General features: G+C 42.4%; 1 protein-coding gene across 1 annotated transcript; it reads right to left on the reverse strand.

Annotated features, from left to right (window-relative positions):
- Positions 1–229: 229 nt before the first annotated feature.
- On the reverse strand, positions 230–1351 carry LOC115168764 (olfactory receptor 2G3). The gene has a single exon (XM_029724322.1). The coding sequence runs from the start codon at positions 1349–1351 to the stop codon at positions 230–232; it is 1122 nt and encodes a 373-aa protein (XP_029580182.1).
- Positions 1352–13216: the final 11865 nt, after the last annotated feature.

The raw sequence follows: 13216 nt of genomic DNA on the forward strand, positions 1-13216 counted from the left end.
CTTTGGTCCTTACTGTATTATGGTCCTTACTGTATTATGGTCCTTACTGTACTTTGGTCCTCACTGTACTTTGGTCCTCACTGTACTTTGGTCGTTACTGTAGTTTGGTCCTTACTGTAAATTCCCTTCCCAAGTTTCTGTGTCTGTCTCATTCCAAATTGAATGCATCTCATCATCTCTCTTCTCAGCTGCCATTTCTGGGAGACATCTCTCCCACCTCTCCTCTGCCTCATTCCAACACACCTGCCCTGTGCTGTGACCTCACCCACGTCCTCTCCAGCTCCAGCTCAGGGCGTTCGCCCTTCCACCGGAAGAGTCTGAAAAGCGCCTGACGTACCTCCCAATTGCGAATGCCAAATATAAGTGGGTTGATGCAGGGAGGCACCATGATGAGGATCAGGAGGGAGATGTGCAGAGTTCCGGCTGACAGCGAGGTCCCAGCCCCGGAGAGGGCAGTCATCATGGCCCCTGTGCCCTCCAGCTCCCACAGAGCATCTGAGGTGATCTTGAGGAACATAGGGAGTAGCTGCAGGAACACCATTCCACAGTAGAAGAGCACAGTGTTGCGTGCCCGAGTGTTCACCGCGTTGAAGGGCACCACAGCGTTGCGGGCGTCCTGGTACATCCGTACATAGGCAAAGAAGTAGCTGAGGAGGCAGAGCAGGGTGAAGATGAAGCCCACCAGCTTGCGGGTGATAGCCGCCGCCCTGGGGAAACCCATGTGGCGTTCCACGGTGTCAGGCTCACATATGAGTCCAGAGGTTGCTCTGCCATACTCCCCTTCCCCCTGGTGTAGTAGGGTGAAGTTAATGCAGCCAATGCTGATGGACAAGACCCAGGTGAGGCCAACGGTGAGGCGCAGGCGCAGTGGGGTGAGGATGGACAGGTAATGGATGGCATGGCACACATACAAGTAACGTTCAATGGCCATGAAGGTGATGGTGATGAGGGTGCAGAAGATGCAGACGCTGCCGGTGAAATACTGGAGGAGGCACATGGTGTTAAAGTTCATTGTGCTTCTCTGCAGTAAGCAGTGGGTCACGAAGGGGCCCAAATTGATGGTTTGCACCATGTCACTCAGAATCAAGTTCTTCAACAAGGCGTAGCGTGGCTCCCAAGACAGATCCTCCGAGTGTCCCAGTCCCAACAAAGTGAATCCGTTCACAGCCAAAGAGAGGATTGTGAGCATCAAGAACACAAAAACCAGCACATTCACTACTGCATCAAATGGCATTATGAACAAAAAGAGGCAGCCTCCGAGGTCGAAGTTGCGGTTGTCATCTTCCGTTCCGTTCTCAAAAGTATGAGCAACGCATGGACCCGTGCGGTTTAACACCTGAGTGGAATTCATGATTAACTTATGAGCCATGGTCGAGCCGAGCGCAAGGCTTTACTCTTTTATACTCTCTCTCGCTCCCTCTCGCTCTCTCTCGCTCTCTCTCTCTCTCTCTCACTCTAGAAGGGTGCTGAGACTGTGTTACACACTGTGGTAACACTTGTTGAATCAGTGGTTGCAGACTTTCATGTTATCTGTTGCTAAATTTGCTTACAGTCACTACATGTTTAAATGTATATTTTACGTGCACTTTATTTTGGTTATTCATTTATATTTGTTGGTATGACAATAAATAATGACAGTAAAAATAGCCAAATAGTCATCATCACCTTCATCCTCCTCACCTTCATCATCCTTGTAATTGACATTGTCGACTAGTTTTCTATTTAAAAAAATATATATTTAATGTAATTGTGTTAAATAGTTTTCCTTCCAATAAATGGTAATTAAGTATGTTAAAAAGCAGATTTTCTGTGTTGGAATGGTGAAGGCGTGTCCCAATAACAGAATGGTGTGGGAGTATATCGGTCATTAAAATATGAATGCGAGTAGACCTCTGATTGGCGAGAGGATGACATCATCCTCTATGAGGAAATAGCAAGCATTTTTTAAATGGTCTATTTGAGATAGAAGTTTGAGGTGTTTTTTTTACGTTTTTTTTCTCAAATGTATGCTTTGGCCACAAATGTGAGTAAAGGATGAGTCAACAACACTATTTGGATATGAGTTAACAGAATATGAGATTTTCACTGAACAGTTCCTTTAATAATGACTTGATTATATTTAATATATTTGGTTATAAATAGAAGATGGAGTATCCTAAATCACCTGTCTGTCACGCCCTGACCTGAGAGAGCCTTTTTATGTCTCTATTTAGGTTTGGTCAGGGTGTGATTAGGGTGGGCATTCTATGTCCTTTTTTCTATGTTTTTGTATTTCTTTGTTTTGGCCTGGTATGGGTCTCAATCAGGGACAGCTGTACATCGTTGTTGCTGATTGGGAGCCATACTTAGGCAGCCTGTTTTCTTTTGGGGTTTTATGGGTAGTTGTTTTCTGTCTTGTGTTTTTCACCTGACAGAACTGTTGGCTTTCGTTTTTGTTTCTTTGTTTAAGTGTTTTGTCATTTATAATAAATTATGACCACTTACCACGCTGCATCTTGCTCCCCTTTTTCAGACGATCGTTACACTGTCACTCACATCTGTGGTAGCTGCGGTGTACCATTTAAAGCATCTTGACTGGCAGCATCACTGCTTGGTATGGCAATAGCACCGCCCTCCATTGCATGGCGCTACAAAGGGTGGTGCAGACAGCCCAGTATATCATTGGGGCTGAGCTCCCTGCCTTCCAGGACATCTATATCAGGCAGTGTGGTAGGAAGACCCTGAAAATTGTTAAAGACTCCAACCACCCAAGCCATAGACTGTTCTCTCTGCTTCCGTACGGCAATTAGTACCGGTGCATCAAGTCTGGCCCAACAAGCTCTTGAACATCTTCTATCCCCAAGACTGATAAATAGCTAACAAAATAGCTAAATGGACTATCTGAATAAACCTTGTATCTTTATTGACCTTTTAGTTTTACACTCTCTCTATGCACAGTCACAGGGCCTTACACAGTCGCAGGGCCCTACAAACACACAGGGCCCTACAAACTCACAGGGCCATACAAACTCACACACTCACAGGGCCCTACAAACTCACACACTCACAGGACCCTACAAACTCACAGGGCCCTACAAACTCACACACTCACAGGGCCCTACAAACACACAGGGCCCTACAAACTCACAGGGCCCTACAAACTCACACACTCACAGGGCCCTACAAACTCACACACTCACAGGGCCCTACAAACTTACACAGTCACAGGGCCCTACTAACTCACAGGGCCCTACAAACTCACAGGGCCCTACAAACTCACAGGGCCCTACAAACTCACAGGGCCCTACAAACTCACAGTGCCCTACAAACTCACAGGGCCCTACAAACTCACAGGGCCCTACAAACTCACAGGGCCCTACAAACACACAGGTCCTTACACCGTCACAGGGCCCTACAAACTCACAGGGCCCTACAAACTCACAGTGCCCTACAAACTCACAGGGCCCTACAAACTCACAGTGCCCTACAAACTCACAGTGCCCTACAAACTCACAGGGCCCTACAAACTCACAGTGCCCTACAAACTCACAGGGCCATACACACTCACAGGGCCATACACACTCACAGGGCCATACACACTCACAGGGTCCTACACACTCACACACACTCACCCCTCACCCCACACTCATCTTCTCACTAACACATAATATGCCCATACGTTTATACTGACTCTACACACAAACACACCCACTCACATACCCACTCAGAGGAAGGCCCTAAAAATGGTGAAAGACCCCAGCCACCCCAGTCATAGACTGTTCTCTCTACTACCACATGGCAAGCGGTACCGGAGCACCAAGTCTAGGACAAAAAGGCTTCTCAACAGTTTTTACCCCCAAGTCATATGACTCCTGAACAGGTAATGAAATGGCTGCCCGGACTATTAGCATTGTGTTCCCCCCCCCCCAACCCCTCTTTTACGCTGCTGCTACTCTCTGTTTATCATATATGCATAATCACTTTAACTATACATTCATGTACGTACTACCTCAATTGGCCCGACCAACCAGTGCCCCCGCACATTGGCTAACCGGGCTATCTGCATTGTGTCCCACCACTCGCCAACCCCTCCATTACGCTACTGCTATTCTCTGTTCATCATATATGCATAGTCACTTTAATCATATCTACATGTACATACTACCTCAATCAGCCTGACTAACCGGTGTCTGTATGTAGCCTCGCTACTGTTATTTTTCACTGTCTTTTTTACTGTTGTTTTATTTCTTTACTTACCTATTGTTCACCTAATACCTTTTTTGCACTGTTGGTTAGTAAGTAAGCATTTCACTATAAGGTCTATACCTGTGGTATTCGGCGCATGTGACAAACCAACTTTGATTTGATTTATGCTGACTCTACACACACACACCAACTCACATGCATTTATACTGACTTTACACACACACACACACACACACACACACACACACCCGCTCACATACAAGCTGCAACTACTCTGTTAATCATATATCCTGCTGCCTAGTCACCCCCATTGTCACGATCGTCGTAGTAGGTGGACCAAGGCGCAGCGGGTCGAGTGCTCATCTTAACTTTATTTGTGAACACTTAATAAACAAAACAAAACAAAAACACGACCGACCGACCGACCGACCTACCTACCTACCTAGCTACCTACCTAGCTACCTACCTACCTAGCTACCTACCTACCTACCTAGCTACCTACCTACCTAGCTAGCTACCTACCTACCTACCTACCTACCTAGCTAGCTAGCTAGCTAGCTAGCTAGCTAGCTAGCTAGCAGGCTAAGTACAGCAGTGCATAGAACAACCTCCCACAATACACATAACAAACATACTCCTAAATATAGGACCTTCAATCAGAGGCAACGATAACCAGCTGCCTCCAATTGAAGGCCCCAATCCCAATGACCTAAACATAGATCTAAATACCCTAGAACAGACATAGAACTATACAACATAGAACTAAACCAAAAACCCCGGAATACATAAATCAAACGCCCCTCTACATAAACACACACTCAAAACCATATAAAACAAATAACCCCTGCCACGTCCTGACCAAACTATAATAACAAATAACCCCTTTACTGGTCAGGACGTGACACCCATACATATATACCTCCATCACTCCAGTATCCCTGCACATTGTTAATATGGTATTGGAACTAACCCTGTATGTAGTATACTTACCCCTATACATATCTACCTCCATCACTCCAGTATCCCTGCACATTGTTAATATGGTACTGGAACTAACCCTGTATATAGTATGGTATTAACTGACCCTGTATATAGTATGGTATTGAACTAACCCTGTATATAGTATGGTACTGAACTGACCCTGTATATAGTATGGTATTAACTAACCCTGTATATAGTATGGTACTGAACTGACCCTGTATATAGTATGATACTGGAACTAACCCTGTATATAGTATGGTATTAACTGACCCTGTATATAGTATGATATTGAACTGACCCTGTATATAGTATGGTATTAACTGACCCTGTATATAGTATGGTATTAACTGACCCTGTATATAGTATGGTATTAACTGACCCTGTATATAGTATGGTATTAACTGACCCTGTATATAGTATGGTATTAACTGACCCTGTATATAGTATGGTATTAACTGACCCTGTATATAGTATGGTATTATCTGACCCTGTATATAGTATGGTATTAACTGACCCTGTATATAGTATGGTATTATCTGACCCTGTATATAGTTTGGTATTAACTGACCCTGTATATAGTATGGTATTAACTGATCCTGTATATAGTATGGTACTAACTGACCCTGTATATAGTATGGTATTAACTAACCCTGTATATAGTATGGTACTGAACTGACCCTGTATATAGTATGATACTGGAACTAACCCTGTATATAGTATGGTATTAACTGACCCTGTATATAGTATGATATTGAACTGACCCTGTATATAGTATGGTATTAACTGACCCTGTATATAGTATGGTATTAACTGACCCTGTATATAGTATGGTATTGTAACTGACCCTGTATATAGTATGGTATTAACTGACCCTGTATATAGTATGGTATTACCTGACCCTGTATATAGTATGGTACTAACTGACCCTGTATATAGTATGGTATTAACTGACCCTGTATATAGTATGGTATTAACTGACCCTGTATATAGTATGGTATTAACTGACCCTGTATATAGTATGGTATTAACTGTATATAGTATGGTATTAACTGACCCTGTATATGGTATGGTATTAACTGACCCTGTATATAGTATGGTATTAACTGACCCTGTATATAGTATGGTATTAACTGTATATAGTATGGTATTAACTGACCCTGTATATAGTATGGTATTAACTGACCCTGTATATAGTATGGTATTAACTGATCCTGTATATAGTATGGTATTAACTGACCCTGTATATAGTATGGTATTAACTGTATATAGTATGGTATTGAACTGACCCTGTATATAGTATGGTATTGACTGACCCTGTATATAGTATGGTATTAACTGACCCTGTATATAGTATGGTATTAACTGATCCTGTGTATAGTATGGTATTAACTGACCCTGTATATAGTATGGTATTAACTGTATATAGTATGGTATTGAACTGACCCTGTATATAGTATGGTATTGACTGACCCTGTATATAGTATGGTATTAACTGACCCTGTATATAGTATGGTATTAACTGATCCTGTGTATAGTATGGTATTAACTGACCCTGTATATAGTATGGTATTAACTGACCCTGTATATAGTATGGTATTAACTGACCCTGTATATAGTATGGTATTAACTGATCCTGTATATAGTATGGTATTAACTGACCCTGTATATAGTATGGTATTAACTGACCCTGTATATAGTATGGTATTGACTGACCCTGTATATAATATGGTATTATCTGACCCTGTATATAATATGGTACTGAACTGACCCTGTATATAGTATGGTATTAACTGACCCTGTATACAGTATGGTATTAACTGTATATAGTATGGTATTATCTGACCCTGTATATAGTATGGTATTAACTGACCCTGTATATAGTATGGTACTGAACTGACCCTGTATATAGTATGGTATTAACTGACCCTGTATACAGTATGGTATTAACTGTATATAGTATGGTATTATCTGACCCTGTATATAGTATGGTATTAACTGACCCTGTATATAGTATGGTATTAACTGACCCTGTATATAGTATGGTATTATCTGACCCTGTATATAGTATGGTACTGAACTGACCCTGTATATAGTATGGTATTAACTGACCCTGTATACAGTATGGTATTAACTGTATATAGTATGGTATTATCTGACCCTGTATATAGTATGGTATTAACTGACCCTGTATATAGTATGGTATTAACTGACCCTGTATATAGTATGGTATTGAACTGACCCTGTATATAGTATGGTATTGTAACTGACCCTGTATATAGTATGGTATTGAACTGACCCTGTATATAGTATGGTATTAACTGTATATAGTATGGTATTATCTGACCCTGTATATAGTATGGTATTGAACTGACCCTGTATATAGTATGGTATTGAACTGACCCTGTATATAGTATTCTTACTTACTTAGTTATTATGTTCTTCATATGTCTTCTTATTTCTCATGTATTTTGTCTAGTATTACATTGTCATTGATTACTGCATTGTTGTGTTTTGAGTTTGCAAGAAAAGCATTTCACCGTACAAGCACATGTGATATTAAAACTTGAAACTTGTTCAATTACATTTACATTTAAGTCATTTAGCAGACGCTCTTATCCAGAGCGACTTACAAATTGGTGCATTCACCTATAATATCCAGTAGAACAAACACTTTACAATAGTGCATCTAAATCCTTTAAAGGGGGGGGGGGTTAGAAGGATTACTTTGTCCTATCCCAGGTATTCCTTAAAGAGGTGGGGTTTCAGGTGTCTCCGGAAGGTGGTGATTGACTCCGCTTCAATGTTTCTTTTGGAATAAAAAAATAAATAGTCATATTTAAACAAGAGTTCAGTTCATGTTTACCTTAAAATGAGGGACAAATGTAAATGAATCACTAATCACATTCAAATAATGAATCATCTTCAAAGCAACAAAAATTACTAGGGCTTTACAATGATGGTGAAAACTTTTTGGGATTAAGGGGGTTCAAAACTTCCATGTCCCACATGATGTGGGACATTTTAAAACACATATTTATGTCACTTTATCAAGTCTTTATTCATATAAAAAAATGATTTATAGAATTTTCCATGTGGTTAATTTTAAAGGGCACTTCATTTAACATAACAGGCTTTTAAAATGCAGTATTGGTGAACAATTTCAACATATCAAAGGAATGTAAAAGGCACTGTATTCGTGGAACGATCCAATTCACATAACGGTATTTCTCTCTGGGATTTGCGGCAACACAAATATTAATTTCTTCCAACATTGAAATGGTAAAGAATGCCTAGATGGCTCCTTTTAACCACAAAGGAGATATTATCAGCATCCATTCAACAGTGACCACTGCAACAATCTATTCTCAGTTTGCTAATGGAGTTGTGATGAAATGCAAACGCTAATTTATTTATGTCCCATTGAGGTCAGAAGACATATTTCCCAGTTAAGGGGGACATGAGAGAACTAAGAGGTAGAGCGTCTGCTAAATGACTTAAATGTAAATGTAAATGTAATAGATGTTCCACTACTACATCTGTCAATATATTTTGATTATTGGGTCCAATTCCAAATGAACATCTGGGTCCTTCCTACAGATCAAATCAAATCAAATGTATTTATATAGCCCTTCTTACATCAGCTGATATATCAAAGTGCTGTACAGAAACCCAGCCTAAAACCCCAAACACCAAGCAATGCAGGTGTCGAAGCACGGTGGCTAGGAAAAACTCCCTACAAAGGCCAAAACCTAGGAAGAAACCTAGAGAGGAACCAGACTATGAGGGGTGGCCAGTCCTCTTCTGGCTGTGCTGGGTGGAGATTATAACAGAACATGGCCAAGATGTTCAAATGTTCATAAATGACCAGCAAAGTAAAATAATAATAATCACAGTAGTTGTCGAGGGTGCAACAAGTCAGCACCTCAAGAGTAAATGTCAGTTGGCTTTTCAGAGCCGATCATTGAGAGTATCTCTACCGCTCCTGCTGTCTCTAGAGAGTTGAAAACAGCAGGTCTGGGACAGGTAGCACGTCCGGTGAACAGGTCAGGGTTCCATAGCCACAGGCAGAACAGTTGAAACTGGAGCAGCAGCATGGCCAGGTGGACTGGGGACAGCAAGGTGTCATCAGGCCAGGTAGTCCCGAGGCATGGTCCTAGGGCTCAGGTCCTCCGAGAGAGAGAAAGAAAGAAAGAGAGAATTAGAGAGAGCATACTTAAATTCACACAGGACACCGGATAAGACAGGAGAAATACTCCAGATATAACAGACTGACCCTAGCCCCCCGACACATAAACTACTGCAGCATAAATACTGGAGGCTGAGACAGGAGGGGTCGGGAGACACTGCGGCCCTGTCCGACAATACCCCCGGACAGGGCCAAACAGGCAGGATATAACCCCATCCACTTTGCCAAAGCACAGCCCCCACACCACTAGAGGGATATCTTCAACCACCAACTTACCATCCTGAGACAAGGCCGAGTATAGCCCACAAAGATCTCCACCACGGCACAACCCAAGGGGGGGCACCAACCCGGACTATCTGTCTCCAGGACTATCTGTGGGGACTATACCCTGGTGGCTCAGACCAGTCATTGCAATGCAGGGATCAGTCTGGCCCCAGTCTGCTTACCCTGATGAGGTCATGTTGGCTCAGAGGGTTATGGGTAGGTTAGGTAGGCTACTACCCTGGTTTTACATCACACTTTACATCTTATCCAAATCTGGAATTAATATTATGCAAATGTGACATGACATTTTTTTTTATATAAAAGCCGATATATTGAACGGAATTTCAGGATTTTTTTTTTTAAACGTATTCCTCTACAGAGAATATTCTACACATTTTCTTTACGCTGATCTGTAAAGCCATCCACATATCCTACCAATCCATGGATCTGCTTTTCTCGCAAAGAAACATATGGTGAGCGACTCAACAAGAAAGAAACCCAGCTGTAGGTACAAAAAACAACTCCTCCACACATTATAATGAAGGATTTGATACAGTATATTGCCACTTCTAGTCCTACTCTTTGCCCTCCTGCTTATAAATACAACAGAGACTCCTGCGGGGGGGGGGGGGGGGGGGGTCTATGCGTAAGTCCACTAAACCGTCTCCTATAGGGACGTGAGAAATGGATGGATGGGAGGAGTACACATGCTTCCTCTAGCCTTATTTAGTTTGTAACTTCATGTGACAGGACTGGCGGAGCTTCCAGCTGCTTTTCTTGGGAATGTCCAAGAATAGAGTGAGGAAAAGAGGAGGAGGTGGAGGGGGAGGGGTTAAGGGAAGGAGAGAAAGAGTGAAGCAGAGGCAGGGTGAAGGCCTAGGGATCAGCTGGTTCCATCTGTCAAGGATAGATTAGACATTTGGACTAGCAGAGGTGACATCAGTGGTCCAAAGGGAGGCAGAGAGAGGAAGGAGAGAGGAAGGAGAGAGGACGGAGAGAGGAAGGAGAGAGGAAGGAGAGAGGAAGGAGAGAGGAAGGAGAGAGGAGGGAGAGAGGAAAGAGAGAGGAGGGAGAGAGGAGGGAGAGAGGAAAGAGTGAGGAAAGAGAGAGGAAGGAGAAAGGAGAGAGAGGGGAAGGAGAGAGGACGGAGAGGAATGAGAGAAGAGGGAGAGAGAGAGGAAGCAGAGAGGAAGGAGAGAGGACAGAGAGGAAGGAGAGAGGAAGGAGAGAGGAAGGAGGGAGGAAAGAGAGAGGAAAGAGGGGAAAGAGAGAGGAAGAAGAGAGGAGGGAAAGAGGAGAGAGCAGGACGGAGAGAGGACGGAGAGAGGACGGAGAGAGGACGGAGAGAGGACGGAGAGAGGACGGAGAGAGGAGGAAGAGAGGACGGAGAGAGGAGGAAGAGAGCAGAAAGAAGAGAGGAAGGAGAGAGGAAGGAGAGAGGAAGAAGAGAGGAAGAAGAGAGGAAGAAGAGAGGAGGGAGAGAGCAGGAAGAAGAGAGGAAGGAGAGAGGAAGGAGAGAGGACGGAAAGAGGAAGAAGAGGAGGGAGAGAGCAGGAAGAAGAGAGGAAGGAGAGAGGAAGGAGAGAGGAGGGGATGTGTTAGCTGAGCCCTGTCCTTGGTATGAGAGGAAGGGGAGATAGATTGACTGCTACTTACGAGGTGCCACTGCAGTTGGGGTGGATGATTAGGGGCCAGCCAGAATGGTGTGTTGTTACACTTTGGGTAGCTCAAAGTCCGTGATGACAGATAACAGAATCTGCATTGAGTACGCCAAGACCTTGGTTTCCCTAACTATGTTATACAGTAGTATACCGCATACTTCTGAACCGCACTGCGCAAGCAATCGAAACGTAGATAAAGACTTTCCAATGTGGAATTTACCATTTTCTGACTTTCACTTTCATGCACAGATTAAGATCATTTCCCCAATATTAAGGCATTCCTATGCAACGCACAAAGCATTTCTGGACAAATTGACTTATTTTAATGGATGGTGATTTTTTTTACATGATGAGGCTGTTCAAATGTGTTACTGGATTCAGCCAGGGACCCTCTTGTGTCTGCACTGAACTCTGACTGACGCCATGGATAAGGTTATTGAGTGGTTACATTTACTGTAAGGTATGTCTGTGGTTGAATCATGTCAAGCTCAGGATATTATGTCCATTTAAGGCATGTGCAAATTGACTTATCTTTGTAATAAAGAAAGGACTTATTTTATAGTATTAGATTTGGCCTCAAATTCAGTTGTGGTTCTCTGTACTATGCTTTCATTTTGTGATGTAAATCACTTTTTTTAAATACTTTAAAGTACTAGACTGAAAACATTATACACACACCATGTGTAGTGTTGGTCCCATGTTTCATGAGCTGAAATAAAAGATCCCAGACATTTTCCATACGCACAAAAAAAGCTTATCTCTCTCAAATGTTGTGCACAAATTTGTTTACATCCCGGTTAGTGAGCATTTCTCCTTTGCCAAGATAATCCATCCACCTGACAGGTATGGCATATCAAGAAGCTGATTAACCTGTCTGGGCTGGGGGGCAGTATTTTCACGGCCCGATAAAAAACGTACATAACAATTATTTTAAGAATTATAGATACAGAACTCCTTTATGCAATCGCTGTGTCAGATTTTAAAATAGCTTTTCGGCGAAAGCACATTTTTCAATATTCTGAGTACATAGCTCAGCCATCAGGGCTAGCTATTTTGACACCCGCCAAGTTCGGGGCTCACTAAACTCAGAATTAGTATTAGAAAAATTGGATTACCTTTGCTGTTCTTCGTCAGAATGCACTCCCAGGACTGCTACTTCCACAACAAATGTTGTTTTTGTTCCAAATAATCCATAGTTATGTGCAAATACCTCTGTTTTGTTTGTGCGTTCAGGTCACTATCCAAAGGGTAATGCGCGAGCGCATTTCGAGACAAAAAAATTCAAAATGTTCCATTAGCGTACTTAGAAGCATGTCAAACGCTGTTTAAAATCAAATTTTATGGTATTTTTCTCACAAAATAGCGATAATATTCCAACCGGACAATGCTGTATTCATTCAAAAAGGAAGAGAAAAAATGGTGAACGCGCATTTCCAATCTCTTAGTCACCAGGCAGTCCACTGACAAACTGTGCTCCTATTATCTGCCCAGAGACAGGAGAAGGCTCAATCTGCTTTCTGAAGGCTTTAGACAGCCAATGGAAGCCTTAGAAAGTGCAACGTAACCCCACAGATACTGTAGTTTTGATAGAGAATCAAAAGAAGAACTACAATTCTCAGACAGTCCACTTCCTGCTTGGAATTTTCTCAGGTTTTTGCCTACCATATGAATTCTGTTATACTCACAGACACCATTCAAACAGTTTTAGAAACTTCAGAGTGTTTTCTATCCAAATCTACTAATAATATGCATATTCTCATTTCTGGGCAAGAGTAGTAACCAGTTTAAATCGGGTACGTTTTTTCATCCGGCCGTGAAAATACTGCCCCCTATCCTAAACAGGCTAGGGATGACGTTGTGCGACGAAACATCGGAACCCATTCATTTTCAATGGAAGCAAAGCGATGAGAGGTAGAACGGGCAGGGGATTGTTGGGCGA

The sequence above is a fragment of the Salmo trutta genome, chromosome 30 (assembly GCF_901001165.1).
Source record: "Salmo trutta chromosome 30, fSalTru1.1, whole genome shotgun sequence".
In the NCBI taxonomy this organism is placed as follows: Eukaryota; Metazoa; Chordata; class Actinopteri; order Salmoniformes; family Salmonidae; genus Salmo; species Salmo trutta.